Source organism: Falco peregrinus, chromosome 3 (genome assembly GCF_023634155.1).
Source record: "Falco peregrinus isolate bFalPer1 chromosome 3, bFalPer1.pri, whole genome shotgun sequence".
NCBI classification, from domain to species: domain Eukaryota; kingdom Metazoa; phylum Chordata; class Aves; order Falconiformes; family Falconidae; genus Falco; species Falco peregrinus.
Genome location: NC_073723.1, coordinates 101,999,650 through 102,013,931, shown reverse-complemented (window position 1 = coordinate 102,013,931; position 14,282 = coordinate 101,999,650). Strand labels below are relative to the sequence as shown.

At 43.3% G+C, this 14,282-nt stretch overlaps 1 protein-coding gene across 2 annotated transcripts in view; it reads left to right on the top strand.

The window, feature by feature from the left end:
* Positions 1-8,617, top strand: part of DCDC2 (doublecortin domain containing 2) — a 68,362-nt gene extending 59,745 nt beyond the window's left edge. For both annotated transcript variants that reach the window (XM_055800958.1, XM_027788816.2), the window contains 2 exons: positions 3,507-3,851; positions 5,465-8,617. In XM_055800958.1, the coding sequence (XP_055656933.1) occupies positions 3,507-3,851; positions 5,465-5,572 (453 nt within the window). In that variant the 3' untranslated portion in view covers positions 5,573-8,617. The remainder of the gene's footprint in view (positions 1-3,506; positions 3,852-5,464) is intronic.
* The last annotated feature ends 5,665 nt before the right edge of the window (positions 8,618-14,282 follow it).

Sequence of the window (14,282 nt, the reverse complement as noted above, 5' to 3'; positions counted from 1 at the left end):
GTTCTTTGGATTTGAGACACCCTGAGCTTTTCCAGGATTCCCAAATGTAGTGTACCTGTACGACTTGCTGTGAGCCAGCATGCTGGCTGAAAGCTGAACTGACTTCTTGGGTGCAGAGGGGAGCAGCAGAGTCCCACCTCTGTCCTGGCTATCAGCCCATGCGTTCTACATTGGGAGCTCTTACCAGGGATATTCTGGCTATTTAAAAGATGAGTGACGAAAGGCTAAACACTAAGATGTGAAATGTCACTGCCTTTCCTGAAGTACACAAGATTATTGCTGACCTCTAGAGATGAGTCTGATAATTTCTGCAAGGACATGTAGGTCTGAATCAGCGCACACCTGTTTTGCTTTCCATACACCCATTCTGATTTATTCTGACTGAGAGAAGACAGCTTGCAGGAACTTTGGTGTATACATTTTGTACAGTTGTAGGTGGGGGGATGGCTGGAGTGTATCAAATTCAATGGAAAGGTTCCCATTGACTCCAGGGAGCTTTAAATTATGCCCTGACCCCACAAGCACTTTGATGTAGGCTTTAGCTCACTGGTTCAAGTTCACTGAAATCACTGGAACTGTTCAAGAAGGTGAAGTTAAGCATGTACAACATCTACAGGCTTTGGACCGTAAAAACCTCTGGTTTTCTCCTTTTTTCTGTTTTCCTCCCTGCATGTACATATACACATAGATGTTCTTCCCTCGACGTGAAAAACCTAACTTTTGCTGAGTATATGTGTTTCTCGGTGAAGAAGGTGTAGTTAAAATAGAGGATGCTAATTTATGCATAGCTAGTAGATCAATTAGATCTCAGCAGAAAGCATCACACTCTCTGTGTAAGGAGCAGTGTGTGATGTGCTGGGTGGTTTTGGTGTTCAGTCCCCTCCCTGCAGCGCAGCCCACAGGGTCTGCTGTGCCCCGTGAAACGTGCCGGCCGTTCCGCAGCCCATGGCCCCGCCAGTTGTCGGGACCGTCCACATTCCAGGTGCCTTTGGAAGGTCTTTTCCTCTGGATCAGTGTTGGGTTTAACTTGTTTAAAATGTCCATTCTAATGTAGTGCAGCTTGAAAACAGATTAAATGAAGAAGACATTTTGCTTTCCAATTATTAGGTGTAAACATGACTTTTTATTTTTGTCTGTAGTAATAGCTGTTGTTGTAATATGCTCAACTATCTTGAAATTTTCAGTTACTATAAAAAAAATTACACTTGCACTGACGGGGTTTGTTTTACTGATCTGGTTTTGTACTATTATTTTTCAGGCAATTTAGCTTGACTGGTCCACTTAAATTAGTTGAAATTTGAATGTTATTTCATGCCAGTTCCCTGTGAGCTTCCATTGAGTTTCTGGGTACGGTTCAGTAACACTGTGTTTATTTTCTGTGTTACTCAGCTTTAACTCTTAAAAAATTTGCATCCACAACCCATTTTAGACAGATAAGGGCTAATGAGTCTAGCTAGTAGCACCTTAAGAAATTACCGCCTCTCAAACATCCACTGTTTCTGTGCCAAAGACTGCTTCCACAGCAATGACACCAATAGAAGCATATGCATTATGATACATAGGTTTACACCACGGAGTAAAGTCTACATACCTTCTTCTGCAGTCCAAAATGAGCCACCCCACTAAAGCAGTTCAGGCAAGGGCAGATAGTTCCCTTCTGATCCTACCCACCATCAGGCAGTTGTTACAAAAAGCAGGAAAAAATAATATTTTGGATGGCTGCAAGAGTTAACTGAGAAAGCCTGGTTTGCTTTTCTTCTGCTCCTCCCCTCTCTTCATTTGGTGGTGTAATGTTGTGTCAAGCAGGTGTCATTAAGCAACAGCAAAACAGCTCGCTGTTAGTGAGGTGTCTGGTGCGTTTAATTTGTCTCACCCTCCCCTGTTTTTGGTCAGAATCCAGAGCTGCTAATTTCCTTAGATGACTGAAAACAAATTAGTAGGTGACATGCGTAAGACTAGCAGGCAACTTCTGAGAATTTATGGATTTTTGCTATCTTTGCATGCTGGAGGTTACCGAAGCTGTCTCAGGTTTGCTTTGGATGGTGCCGTCTTTGAAGGTGCCTGTAAAGACTTGGCTTGTTTAATTTTTATTTTAGTGGTAATAAGGCTGGTTTGATGTTACTAGATGAAAGTCAGTCAGGAAAACTTGAATAAAAACCAAATAGAGGCTACTAAAAAAATTACTTATGGAGCCATCTGGTCAGGTAACCATGTAATATTTCTAGTTATTTGTCATTCTATGGATTATTACAACACAGTCACTTGTCCTTTTTGAAGCTGTGTCAATGCAGTATTGTGCACTGGCGTAATAAAGTTGTCTTATCTTGCTACTTAAATATCAAAACAAAAGCGAGGTGTTTCATCAGGAGGCTTCAGTTATTGACATTGCTGGTGTTGAAGGCTTTTACTGGTGTTGAAGGTGATGAGAGAATTCTTTTGAAACGTTAGTATTAGTGAGGGAGACATACAGGTCTGTAGCATATAGCTGCACATAAAGGAGCTGCTAATGATAGTAAGATTGCAAATACTTTTGATACAGAGAGAAACTGTTGCTCTCAGCTTGTTTGCATTAGATTTAGAGTCTGATGAGCTTGTGTGGGAGGCATACATCCTGTCACTCCCGTGGGCTTTTTTTTTTTCTCTTTATTTTCATTCAGACCTTAGCACAAGTATACAAGTCATCTTGGCAGGGGGGGCATTGGTCCACTGAATAGTCAGGTGGATCTTCAAAGGGAAACTGGAAGACAAATGACAAAGCTTAGAGAGCATGTGCATCGGTCTTCCAGGTTGTCATGAAAGGATGCTGCTAGCAGCTATAACTACAGTGAGTTTTGCTTACTCCTCTCCAATGTGGGACAAGATCCTTTTCCTCCTGTCTGCTGGTCTGCCTCTGTGTAGGAAAAATTAATTGCTAAATGTCAAACAAATCCTAATTGTGCCACCTTACACAGGGGTCTTTGGGAAGGGGGATGATGTTATGGAAGTGACCAGTAGGTCTACCTCATCTTTCTTGCTGCTTTTCTGTGGATGCAAAGGCAGCTGCACAGCAGGACCAACTGGCATGGCATGGCTGGTCCATAGGTAAAATGCTTCTTGGGGAACAGTTTGTGGGTTGGTGATGTATGGTATTTTGTTGGGACAGGATTTTATAGACAAGTACATACTAAATGTTAGAATGTCGGAGAACCTGGAACTGCTGCAACAGTATAGCTGTTGCTGTATTAATTACATCTAGCTCATTCCGGTTGTTTTGGGTATGGTCAAATGAATTAACCCAGTGTAATACATTCAAATCTCACCAACATATTTTTAATGTAGAATAAAAGTGCATTATGGGGTATTAGTACAAGAGGAGTGTTTTCTGTCTGTGTAGACAAACCTCAAATTGGCATACTTACTGCCCAGTGATGATGTAATTGTGATTTTGATGTCTGTCACGTTTCAGAATTGCGTGGAGCATTCTGATTAAAAATGCCTCATAATGCTGCTGCTTTTCCTTTCACCAGAGGCCAGCAGAAACCGTAGATGAAGAAGAAAATGCAGAAGAGGAAAACGACAGGGGAGAGGAGGCATATAAAGGAGAGGAAGAATATCCAGTAGTGAATGGAAAGGAAAGTGGGGAAACTGTTACAGGAAGAAGTGAAGTAGAAAACAAGAAGAAACTGAATGAGAGTTATGAAGATGAAGCAGAAGAAACAGAGAATGTTGATGAAGCAGAGGAAGAAGAACTTATCCATTTAAATGGCAAGAAAAACGAAGAAAATGGTGAGGGAATGGAGCACCTCAACTACCAAGGTGATCTTCAGCCTGAAGCAGAAATAAAAGAAGAGGATTCTAACAGTCGGAAACAGGTGAGTGTTCATTCTTTCAGTTTGTTGTTCTTAAGCTATAGTTCCTCATTCATCTCAGCCTTACGCTTCTCAGCTAGTCCCTAAGTAGCTCACTCCTGATAAGGTCCTGAGAGCATTTACAAGAACGTCAGTTTGTGGAAAAGCTGTTTTCCATCTGTACAGATCAGTTAGATCAGTAATTACACTATGCCCTCCAACTGAGAAAGCAGCTGTTTCTCGCTATTTGATGGATCTGCATTTCCTGCTTTCCTGAGTATCATAGAATCATGGGATGGTTTGCGTTGGAAGGGACCTTAAAGATCATCTATTTATGAACCCCCTGCCCTGGGCAGGACACCTTCCACCAGACCAGCCTGCTCCAAGCCCCATCCCACCTGGCCTGGGACACTGCCAGGGTTGGGGCATCCACAGCTGCTCTGGGCAGCCTGTGCAGGTGCCTCACCACCCTGTAGTAAAGAATTCCTTCCTTGTGTCTAATCTAAACCTGCCCTCTTTCAGTTTGAAGTCTTTCTCCCTTGTCCTATCACTACAGGCCCTTGCAAAAGGTCCCTCTCCGGCTTTCATTTCATTATGCTGAATTTCATTTCCGTATGCTGAATTTTGAAAAAAAAATAAAATACAAAAAATTCTTGCAATTTCCAGAAAAGCATAATCATTGTATATTTTTGCATTACCTTGTCCTTTAGGACAAAGCAAAAGGGTGTGCTCATGAAACCACAGTGCCTCACTATTTTGATGCGTTGACTTTCATGGAAGTTGCATTTCACAAAGGGCTCTTGCCATGGCTTTGTGGGACTTTCATCTCCTTTTCTTAGAAATTGGAAAAGACAGTGGAAATGGATAAGATCCCCAAAGCACGGTGCTTAAATTAACCAGTTTAAAAGCAAATATCCTATTAATTTAGGAGACATGGTAACATGCTGTTAGCTTAGTTGGAGGCATGCAGGCCAGAAAGATAAAGGGGACTATGCTGACTGTTCAGGTGAACTGACCAGAGAACAGAATGTGGGAAACAAAATGTTTGTTTAATGGGGAGAATCCAGATCTCGGAAGAGTGGGGCTCTTAAGCGTCAGAGGTAGGACACCTTGCTGCGTGTTCCCTGCCTGCAGGCTGCTGGAGAACAGTCTCTGTTCTGTTTCCACTGATGCTGGGAATGGTTTCTTGCATCTTACAACTTGGCTTTCTCCTCTTTCTGTATGACACACGAGAACATTTTTTCAGTTAAGAGAGCTGAGTAATGTGACGTTTTCTTGGGCCCTGAATTTATTCTATGCTGGATATATTGATTTTTAAAATTTATTTTTAGAAAAGCTGAAGTTATTTATGGAAGTGGAGAAAGTGAGTGAGCGTTCACTTTAAATGAATGTGGGTTGTGGGTGGGTGGATGTTTGATGAAAGAACTGGGGGGAACCTCTGATCTGTGTACTTTGTCCTCTGGAAGGTATATAAGTATAAGGTAAATAACAATGTTAATGTGATCACTCACAGAAAACATTTTTTCATGTGAAGAATACCTTGTGGAAGTTTTAGTATGAAGTGCTAACATTGTATTGAATTGAAGTGAAATCTTTGTTACCCAAACCAGTCAACAGTACCTGTCCTTTTTCTCTAGGTGGATTCCCGTCCTGAAAAAACATCCACAAATCCAAGGGTGACTATCACCAGCCCACAGGAAAGTGAAAAAAATGATCAGAGTAGTGACTATGCTGCAGTCGCATAGATAGAACAAATGTAGTGAGCAGAAAATGAAAGATTATAATACTTTAAATATAAAGCGTGTTATTTTTTGTGATTGATAATTTACAATGGGAAGGTAGGTTCAGTACCCACATACTGAGTCTTGAGATGATAATGGCATATGGACTGATATAGAAAAGAAACATTAATAGTTTTCAGAGGAACAGAGAATTATTTTTACAAGGTAAGATTTTACAAAGTAATATTTTCCAGTAGAATTTGAGGGGGGAAATACAAGAGTACTGTATAATAGCACTAGAAATGAACGAGCTATTCTGTGGTATAAGGTGGTTAGCAGAATAACCACAAAAATTACATTATTCCAGAAAAAGGTAAAAAAACCCCACCCAAATTCAATGTCAGAACTTCTTTGCAGCTTTGTTCAGAAAAGAAAAAATGTTTTACTTTTAATGAGGATATATGCAATTTTTCCTTTAATATTCCACATGATATATATGATTTCCAGACATAACATTAAGATATAATTAAAATATGTTCCTCACTTAATGGACTTATGCCCACAAAAAATGGTGCACTATAATGAGGTGTCACTCTTAATGTTACTAAATAGTGGATTTTCAATATATTAATTAGAATGGTTAGTTTGTGCATTCACAAGTAGCACTTACCGGGCACTATGAAGGTGTGTAGGCAGCCTGCAATCCTGCAGCTTGGTCCCATTTCCAGCAGGGAGCTGTGCTGATTGTCCTGCACCGATTCCCCAAGCAGTGGATTGTTATCAGAGTGGAGAAAAGATAATGGAAGATTATGCAGCAGATGAGTTTCAAAAGTTGACTTTGGATAGATTTGTGGTTCAGTCTATGTGAAATCTAATTTATTAATGAAAAAAAGTGAATAGGCCTAGATTCAGACTGAAATTGCCATGAAACCATTGCTGTCAATGGAGCCATTTTAATAAGAAACACATTAGGATGCGCCTACCAGTTTTCTGTAAAAGTCAGCAACAAATGCTGCATTTATGAACCCTTTGCGTAGCTGTAATGGCTGGAAGTGTCACCATCTCTTTGAGCAAGCTGGCTCCTAGTAGGCTGTGCATTGGTATATAAGGCATTGATCCACAGTGTTAGTTCTCTTAATGACACCAACTCCATTGTTATATATCCCTGTTAGTAAAGCGAATAATTTGTTGTTCATAGTAATACATCTCTGAGCATCATGTCTTTAATTATACAAAAGAAATAGTGTGTTTCTTTATCATTAATGCTGGAAAGTTATTACTATGAGAAACTAAATGTCATTTTCATTGATTTCATGCCATTAAGACAAAAATTACATTTATGAACAAATTGAACTTGAAAGACTGTTTGAGGAATGTGAAGAACCACTTGTCATAACTGAAACTCATGCAAACATCTTCACTTTTTCTACTATTAAATACATTTTCCAATGGAGTAGCAATACATAGAGATCCTTCAGCGTGTTTCTGAGCATTGGCAATGTAAGTATAAACCCCAGAATGTTAAAAGCTGTATGAACAGGATTAGAACAGTTTGCCCTGCAGCATCTCTGAATTGTCTGAGTTGTGTCCTCTGTGGGACTGTCTGACAAAGAGCTGAGGGATTATTACATTTGTGATCTGTTCAAAATAAGCTCCTAACTTAGCCAAGCTCTTTAGCAAGTATGTGTGCTTCCTTTATTTGATACAGCAATTAAGCCTATGCTCAAATATCTTTGTTTTAAGCCCATGCTCAAATATCTTTGATTTCACTGAGATTTAAGAAAATATTTAAAGTTAAGCAGAAGTAAAAAAAAAGCCAACCAGCCCTCCACCCCAGCCCACAAAAACCCCCACAGCAGAATGAATAAAATAACTACGTGCTGGTGAGGAAGACCAGCACACAGAAATCCTCTAGGTACTTTTAGAGTTAATCCTGCACTGGAATAATACCTGCAGCAGCATCAAAAGCCCTCAAACAATGCTTAACCAGCCAGAGGAGGCAGCTCTGTCTCCTGGGGCACTCAGGGGAATTTACCTGCAGACCCCGCTGTGCAAAGCTGGCCAAGGGAAATGCTAAGGCTGCGTCTCTGCTCCCCCAAAGCTGGGTAGCTCGTACACTCACCGGTAAGGGTGGGTTTAAACACCTTGCTGGATCAAAACAAATTATGCTAATCTGGCGTCGACATTACTGGGAGTGGGCTCTTCACTGAAAGGTGATAGAGTACCAAAGAGAGGGCTCTGCCTGCCGGCATCTTAGTGCAGATTAAGACTGAACAACCTCTGAGATGTCCTTCGTCCTCAAAAGTGTGAGGTTGAATCGACATCCAAAAATATCTGATGGAGATAGTTAATGTGGAGAACCTCTGCCTCAAAACATTGTACCTAGAAATGAAATTTAGAAGAAAATGAAGGATTTGTGCCGTGATACTTTTCTCCTTTTGGTTTCTATTTATATAGCTTCTGTCCACCAACGGTTTCTGTTGTTTCTTCCCTTTTCCCCAAACGTTCGGTGTCTTCCATGCTTAAAAGACTTACAGGTATCAATAAGAGTACTTTAAAAGTTTAAACTAAATTCTAGGGAAGTTTAATATGATCATTTTCTTTCATGGGAACATGAAACCCGTCTGAGTGCTATTCAGTTTTTAAAATGCTCTGTTTTCTTGTAAGAAAGACAGGATATGTTTCTTCAGAATGGCAAATCAACCTTTTTTGGAAACAGAGATATAACCATTTTATCATTCACCTTACAACATGGACAGCATGGCTTTTGTATCAGGTTCTTTTATATAGAGAAATTAGTTTATGCGTAACAAGTAATTCTGATGTTAAAGTAGAAATTAAACAAGAAACATACAGGTGGTCTCACTAATAGTTTTTCTGTCTGGGTTTGCTGTGTGTGATGGCTTAACTCTGTTTTATATGAGAAATACATTATTTCCTTAAGCTTATGTAATGTTATTTTATTAAGCTTATACGCAACAGTTCTGAGGCTTTTATTAAGACTTGTTTGCTTGTTTTGGTTTTGTTTTTAAAAACAATTTGCTATTAAAGTAAACTATCATACAGGTATCCCTGTGTTTTGTCTCTTATCAAGGCCTGTTTGATGTTAAGTCTATTTTTGGGTGACTGGCTTTATAAACCTGGTGATTTTGCAGCTGATAGGTTTCTCCCATAACTAGGACTTAAAAAAAAAAATTGTATTTTTTTCCTCTGACAATTTAGCTGTTACATAGTTATAAACCATAAGAATAACAACACAGTTAAACTGGCCACTGGTTTTCACTGTCATCATTCAGGTTAGGGCTGGGTTATCGGTGTGCATGTACTGTTCAACTGATACTCAGCAAACAACGTGAGTTTTATCTGTTCACTTGCAATACTTGAGAAAACTCCCCAAACTTCTAGATGTCTCCCTGCTGAAATTCCTTATTTCAGCAAAGCATTAAAGCATATGCTTAAATCCCATAGGACTGCAGTTTTCATTAAATTTTGTCTAATGCTTTGATGCTTGGACATATCAGAGCCAAAATAAAGTTAGTTTCCAGAAATAAATGGGTGAAAATAAGGTAAATATAATCCCTGCTCCCTCCCATCTAAAGTAAAGCAAAATAAACCTGCTTGCAGAAGAAAATCATAGGAAGTATTCCGATTACTTGAAAATACAGGGAAAGGATTGTTGCTTGGATATTTTGACTGATTATCCCAAAGGTACATTAAATAACCATAAGACATTAAATATGAGTGCAAAATGAAGTATCTTGAGGAAGGGGGAATTTGTTAAGTAGAAGCAGTCAGAATGATTTAATGGGATGCAGCTCAAGGATGTGTTGTTTTGGGTGGCTGATAGCCTTCCATCTAAGTTTTAAACAAAAGAAGAGCTTTTGACGTGGCGATAGACAGTAAAGCCATCTGCTGTCTTTATGTTATTGTGCATGTGCATATTTGTGGTGTTAACGTACGGGCACGTGTGTGAGCGCTGTAACTGAATGCCTTTGCTGTGTGTTCACACATACTGCATATGTAAATAATGTGCATTTATAATAATGTTAGTGATGGTAAAAGATAGTATTGATTGTAGCTGAAATTTGCTATAATTATATAAGAAAATAGAGCTAAATCTAGTAATAACTAACCCCATAAAAACAGTGACGCATCTTTTTAAGTTACGTGTGTACTTTGGTGCTTCGCTGGGCCAAGCCCAGAACGCTTGAAGCCCCAAGGTAAAATGGAAATAGCAGCTTCAAACCGATGGGGAGCTACACGGGTCACAGGGGTGCGGACAGGATTTGGAAAATTCAAGAAAGTACAAGTCTTTCCTGCAACATGTGACACCAAAACTTTCAAAGGCCTTTAGTACTGGCTACAGTGCAGGGAACATCAGATATAAGCAGGGGCGTGTTTTGAAAAAGTAGGCAGGCTTCCAACAACCTGTGTGGCTGCTAGGAATGCCTTTAAACGTTGATATTTTTTCTGCAGTCACCTACAGCTGTGATGATACTTAGCGCTAATATTTGTGATTTTATAAATGAATCCCTAATTCAGTGGTGCTTTTCCTTGTCCTTCCACTGTCCTCAGTGGGACCAAAATGTAATTCAAAATATGAGTTCTATTAGTTGAGACATCTACTCTCTAATCTAAAAATGTTTCAAAAATCTCATTTGGTATAAACTAGAAGGAATCTAATGCTCTATAAAATGATTCACGGTTCTGTGTGTCAAGAACATGTAGATTGATAATTATGGTTAATTGATTTTCAAAGGCACGGGGTTCATGCCTACTGTTTATACTGTGGACTCTCTGATCAGCATCCATGCGTTTCAGTGTAAACTCAGGCTCAGGTCTCTCTTCTGTAAGAACTGTTTGCCCCGACCCCAGCCCTCGTGCTGGCACCCACACGTGGGTGCAGCAGGTAAAGTCAAGCTCCTAATCCATGCTCCCTCTGTAGAATCATTTTGGAAGGCATTTGCTTTTTCCATACTCTAAAATAAAACATGAAAAACTTTTGTCCAAGGCTAAATCCCAATCCTGAGCACCCAAGTTACAGCCTCAACACTGGTGACTTCCAGGAGAGGGGTCCTGCCCTGCTCCAGGCTTCCAGGTGTGCAAGGAAGCTCCAGCCAGGTCCCCAAACCACCGCGCTCGGCACGTTTGGCCTTGGCGTTGTACCGGCTCCGGTCCTTAGGGTCTTCAGGTTGGGACTGGTGAAAAACTGCCCTCCAGAGGGTGGTACCACGGATCTGAGGTCCCGGCTGAGTCACCCTTAGTGAAAGGCAGCTTAAGAATGAGCCTGAAATGGGATGATGTGGAAGGATAATGTCCATTTGGCATCCGCTTCAAAATCCTCCCCCTTCCTCCCCTTCTCCTCCTCGGGAGCTGACTTTCACAGGTGGGAGGGACGTTGGCTGGCACTTGCAGAAGGCAGTAATAGCACGCCATGAAGCATTAACATAGTACCAAAGCACTGCTGACCCTGTAACAACTCCCGTGGCGTGAGATGAGTGGTGGGCTGTGTCCTCCCTCTTCAGCACCCCCAGACTTCCCCGTCTGGTCAGAGGAGAAGAAAAGGAATGCGGTGAGTTATTCTGTAGCTGCCCTTGCCACAAGGTTAAGCATTTTTTATTTTTTTTTTAAACAACCATGAAATGAACTATAGCTTGCAGAGGTGGTATGTAGATTGAGCCCCGTACCACGAAGTGGCGGATGCTTTCGGTAACATCAGGCAGGTGTCTGTGCGGAGCCGTGTGCTCTTCTGCACTGTGGTGCCTGGGGCTGGGCCTTGTCCTCTCCTTCCCCCTGTCCCCAGAGGAACGGCGGGTGCGTGCGGGCTCCTGCGGGCCGCAGGGGAGAGTTTGGCACAGAAGGGGAGGAAAGTGGATAAAGGGAAACGTGCTGACACACCGAGGAGGGCCCCAGCACCACCAGCACAAACTTTTCTACAGCCACTGCCTTGGCCTTCGGCTGTCGGGGCTGTGGTGGCAGGAGAGGCATCCCTGGCTGCGCGCAGGGCGCTCAGCACTGGCATTACAGGTAACCTGGTGCTTGCGTGGACAGCTGGCAATCAGAGCAGCTTTTGCCTGGAAAACTAAACTGCTCCAAGCCTTACCATTTGGAGGAAAAAAATCACATTTTCCCCGTAGTGGGAGACTGTGTGGAGATGTTGAACAGAAGGTTTATAAGAGGAGTCTAAGGGCAACTACAGTTCCTAAGACTCGCTGCATTGCTTTCCAGCCCTGCCAGTTTAGGGCATTCCTTCCCTCTTCTTTCTCATCCTAGCTGTATCAGAAATGAACAAAAACCAGTCTGGATTTCAGCTTTCAAATGCACAAACATTCAAGTTTCCTCCTCCTTCAAAAACTGTTCAACTCTGCCCAAGGAAAAAGCATTGCTAGGAGCGCATATTGCAAATCCGATGCATCGTCTGATAGGAAAGATCCTGTCAAGATGCTGGAAAAACCCAAGATTATATAATTTATTTTTAAGCAATTTTTTTTTTTTAAAGAGATCATTAAAGAAATTAGTCATTAAGAAAACTGCTCCTGACCCCTTTTCTCCTGTAGCTGAGCAGGACCTGCTGGCACTGTGACTGCATACTGGTGACCAACCCAGCTGCTTCCCAGGTGGATGGGATGCGGAGACTCCGGCTCCCGGGGCCAGGGGGTCAGGTTTGGCTCTGGCAGTGTGGCCAGTACCACTGGCTGCAGCCCACCCAGCTTCTCCCCCTTCCCTTCAGGGAGAAGCAGCCTCCTGCACCCTGCAGAGCTCAGCCACAGCCCCCACACAGCTGCACCAGCTGGTTGTGCCCCTTACCCCCACCTCGGTCACCTCCCCCGCGCAGCTGAACTGTGTGAGTGATGCTCAGCACCCCCTTTGTCACAGCTGCAGCCTGGGAACAGGCTGGTGGGAGTGTGGGGCTCCTGCTTGAGGGGCTATGCACAGCCAGCTCTGGCAGGGGAAGTACCCCAGCCTTCAGCTGAAACAGTTTCATGGAAGAACCAGCTGCATGTCATAAAAGCAATGATCTGGGAACCGGGAGACCCCGAAGTCAGTGTTAGAGGTAGAAGGGAACAACTATTTAATTAGCGAGTGCTTGGGGGGTGGGTGCTGCGCCTTTGCACTTGGATGGGTGATTAGATGCTCCTGCTTTTCAGGGAAGAAAATACCTTCAGACCTCAGTGACATGTAGATCTTTTGGCTTGTCTTGGTTGGGAAAGCCTTCTGGTTTGACTAGAGATTTGAGTGGTTGGAACCCCTCTGCCTCGGTGATGAAGCAGTGGTGTCAGAGGTGAGTAGCTGTGCTGCTGCTGCGTGTCACACACCTGGCTTGGTGTCCTCATGCAGACGCTGCCCTTGTTTCCTCTGCTGCCATGGGTCACAGTTTCACTGCTGCACATCATCTCTGCAGCCTCCTGTTTCCCTGCTGCATTTGCCTCTTCCAGTTTGCTTGTGGGAAAAGACATTTCTAGAAAGAATGCCTGTGCTCTGTGTTATTTCCCCCTTGGAAGTCGTTGGTGCAAGGCTGGGGTCCTCAGAGGAGGCCTGGGCGTTACACCTTCCCCTGCCACTCTCACTGCTCCCACTGCTGCCTCAGGGCTAGCACCAAGCAGGAATTAACTCGGTAAGCTGAAGGCTAAGATTTTAAATCCACTGTCTAAAAGCAGTCTCCTTCTGCAGAGGGGAGGATGAAGGCTCTTCCTCCTTTTCATGCAACACAAGGCCTAGGTCAAGATGACCAAAGGGTGCATCTTGCGCAGCTCTCTGACTGCCTGTGCCTGTGGTTTATCCTGGGATGAGGAAGGTGGGGCCACCAAACCTCCTGGGTTCTTCTGGCTGGGGATCTCACCCTCAGGCACAGTGATGCTTACAGATGGCCCGTCTGTGTGACAGCGGGCAGCCGTCTGCTGCGGCGGCATCGTGCCCGCTGCGGGGATTAGAGCCTTTCCCTGGCAGAGCCTTCTCAAGTGCAAGTTCCTGTGGGCCAACTGAAACAGAGGGGTTTTGCATAAAAGGAGCAGTTTTGGTTTGGTGGTTTTTTTCTTTTTTGGAGGGAGGGGTGCATAACTCATCCCAAAGACCTTGACACTGGTGTCGGGCTTGCTTTATTTACTAACACCTGCCTGCTGCAGCTCCGCAGGGAGAGCCATGCTGCGGAGGGCCCTTGGGCTTTGCGGCAGGGGGTGGGCAGGAGCCTGGCTGGTGCACAAGGGGAGGTTGCAGTGTGCTGGCTGACCCGGCAGTGTTTGTCCCTGCTCACAAGTACCTGCTTCTCTGGAAGCCTGTTGCTTCCACCAGTGAGTGAAAAGGAGCTGAAAGGAGCGATGCACGTGTTGGGTGCTCAGCAGCCTGTGTATCTCTGGGTACCCTGCTCCAGCCACCCGCAGCTCGTTTCCCCAGTGCTCCCAGCAGCTCTGCCCCCTTCACAGCTTGCCCCTGCTTACAAGCAACGGGCATATATATAGCATAAATATTTTTATATTTGTTACATAAATATATATATTTACATAATATATATTATAATATTTTTATATAGAGCAAATATAGTATAAAAATGCTACATTAATTCCCCTGCATGTGGGGTGTGGGTTGCAGTCTGACACCTCTGCTATGCGCTTTGCTGCACGTGTGCCTGAGCTCGGGTGTGCCACAAGCAGGAGACACGGCCAGTGGCCTCCCAGCGGAGCAGGGCTGGGGGACCTTTGGTACCCACTTTGGGGTTCTTCTACAGCCACATCTGGGT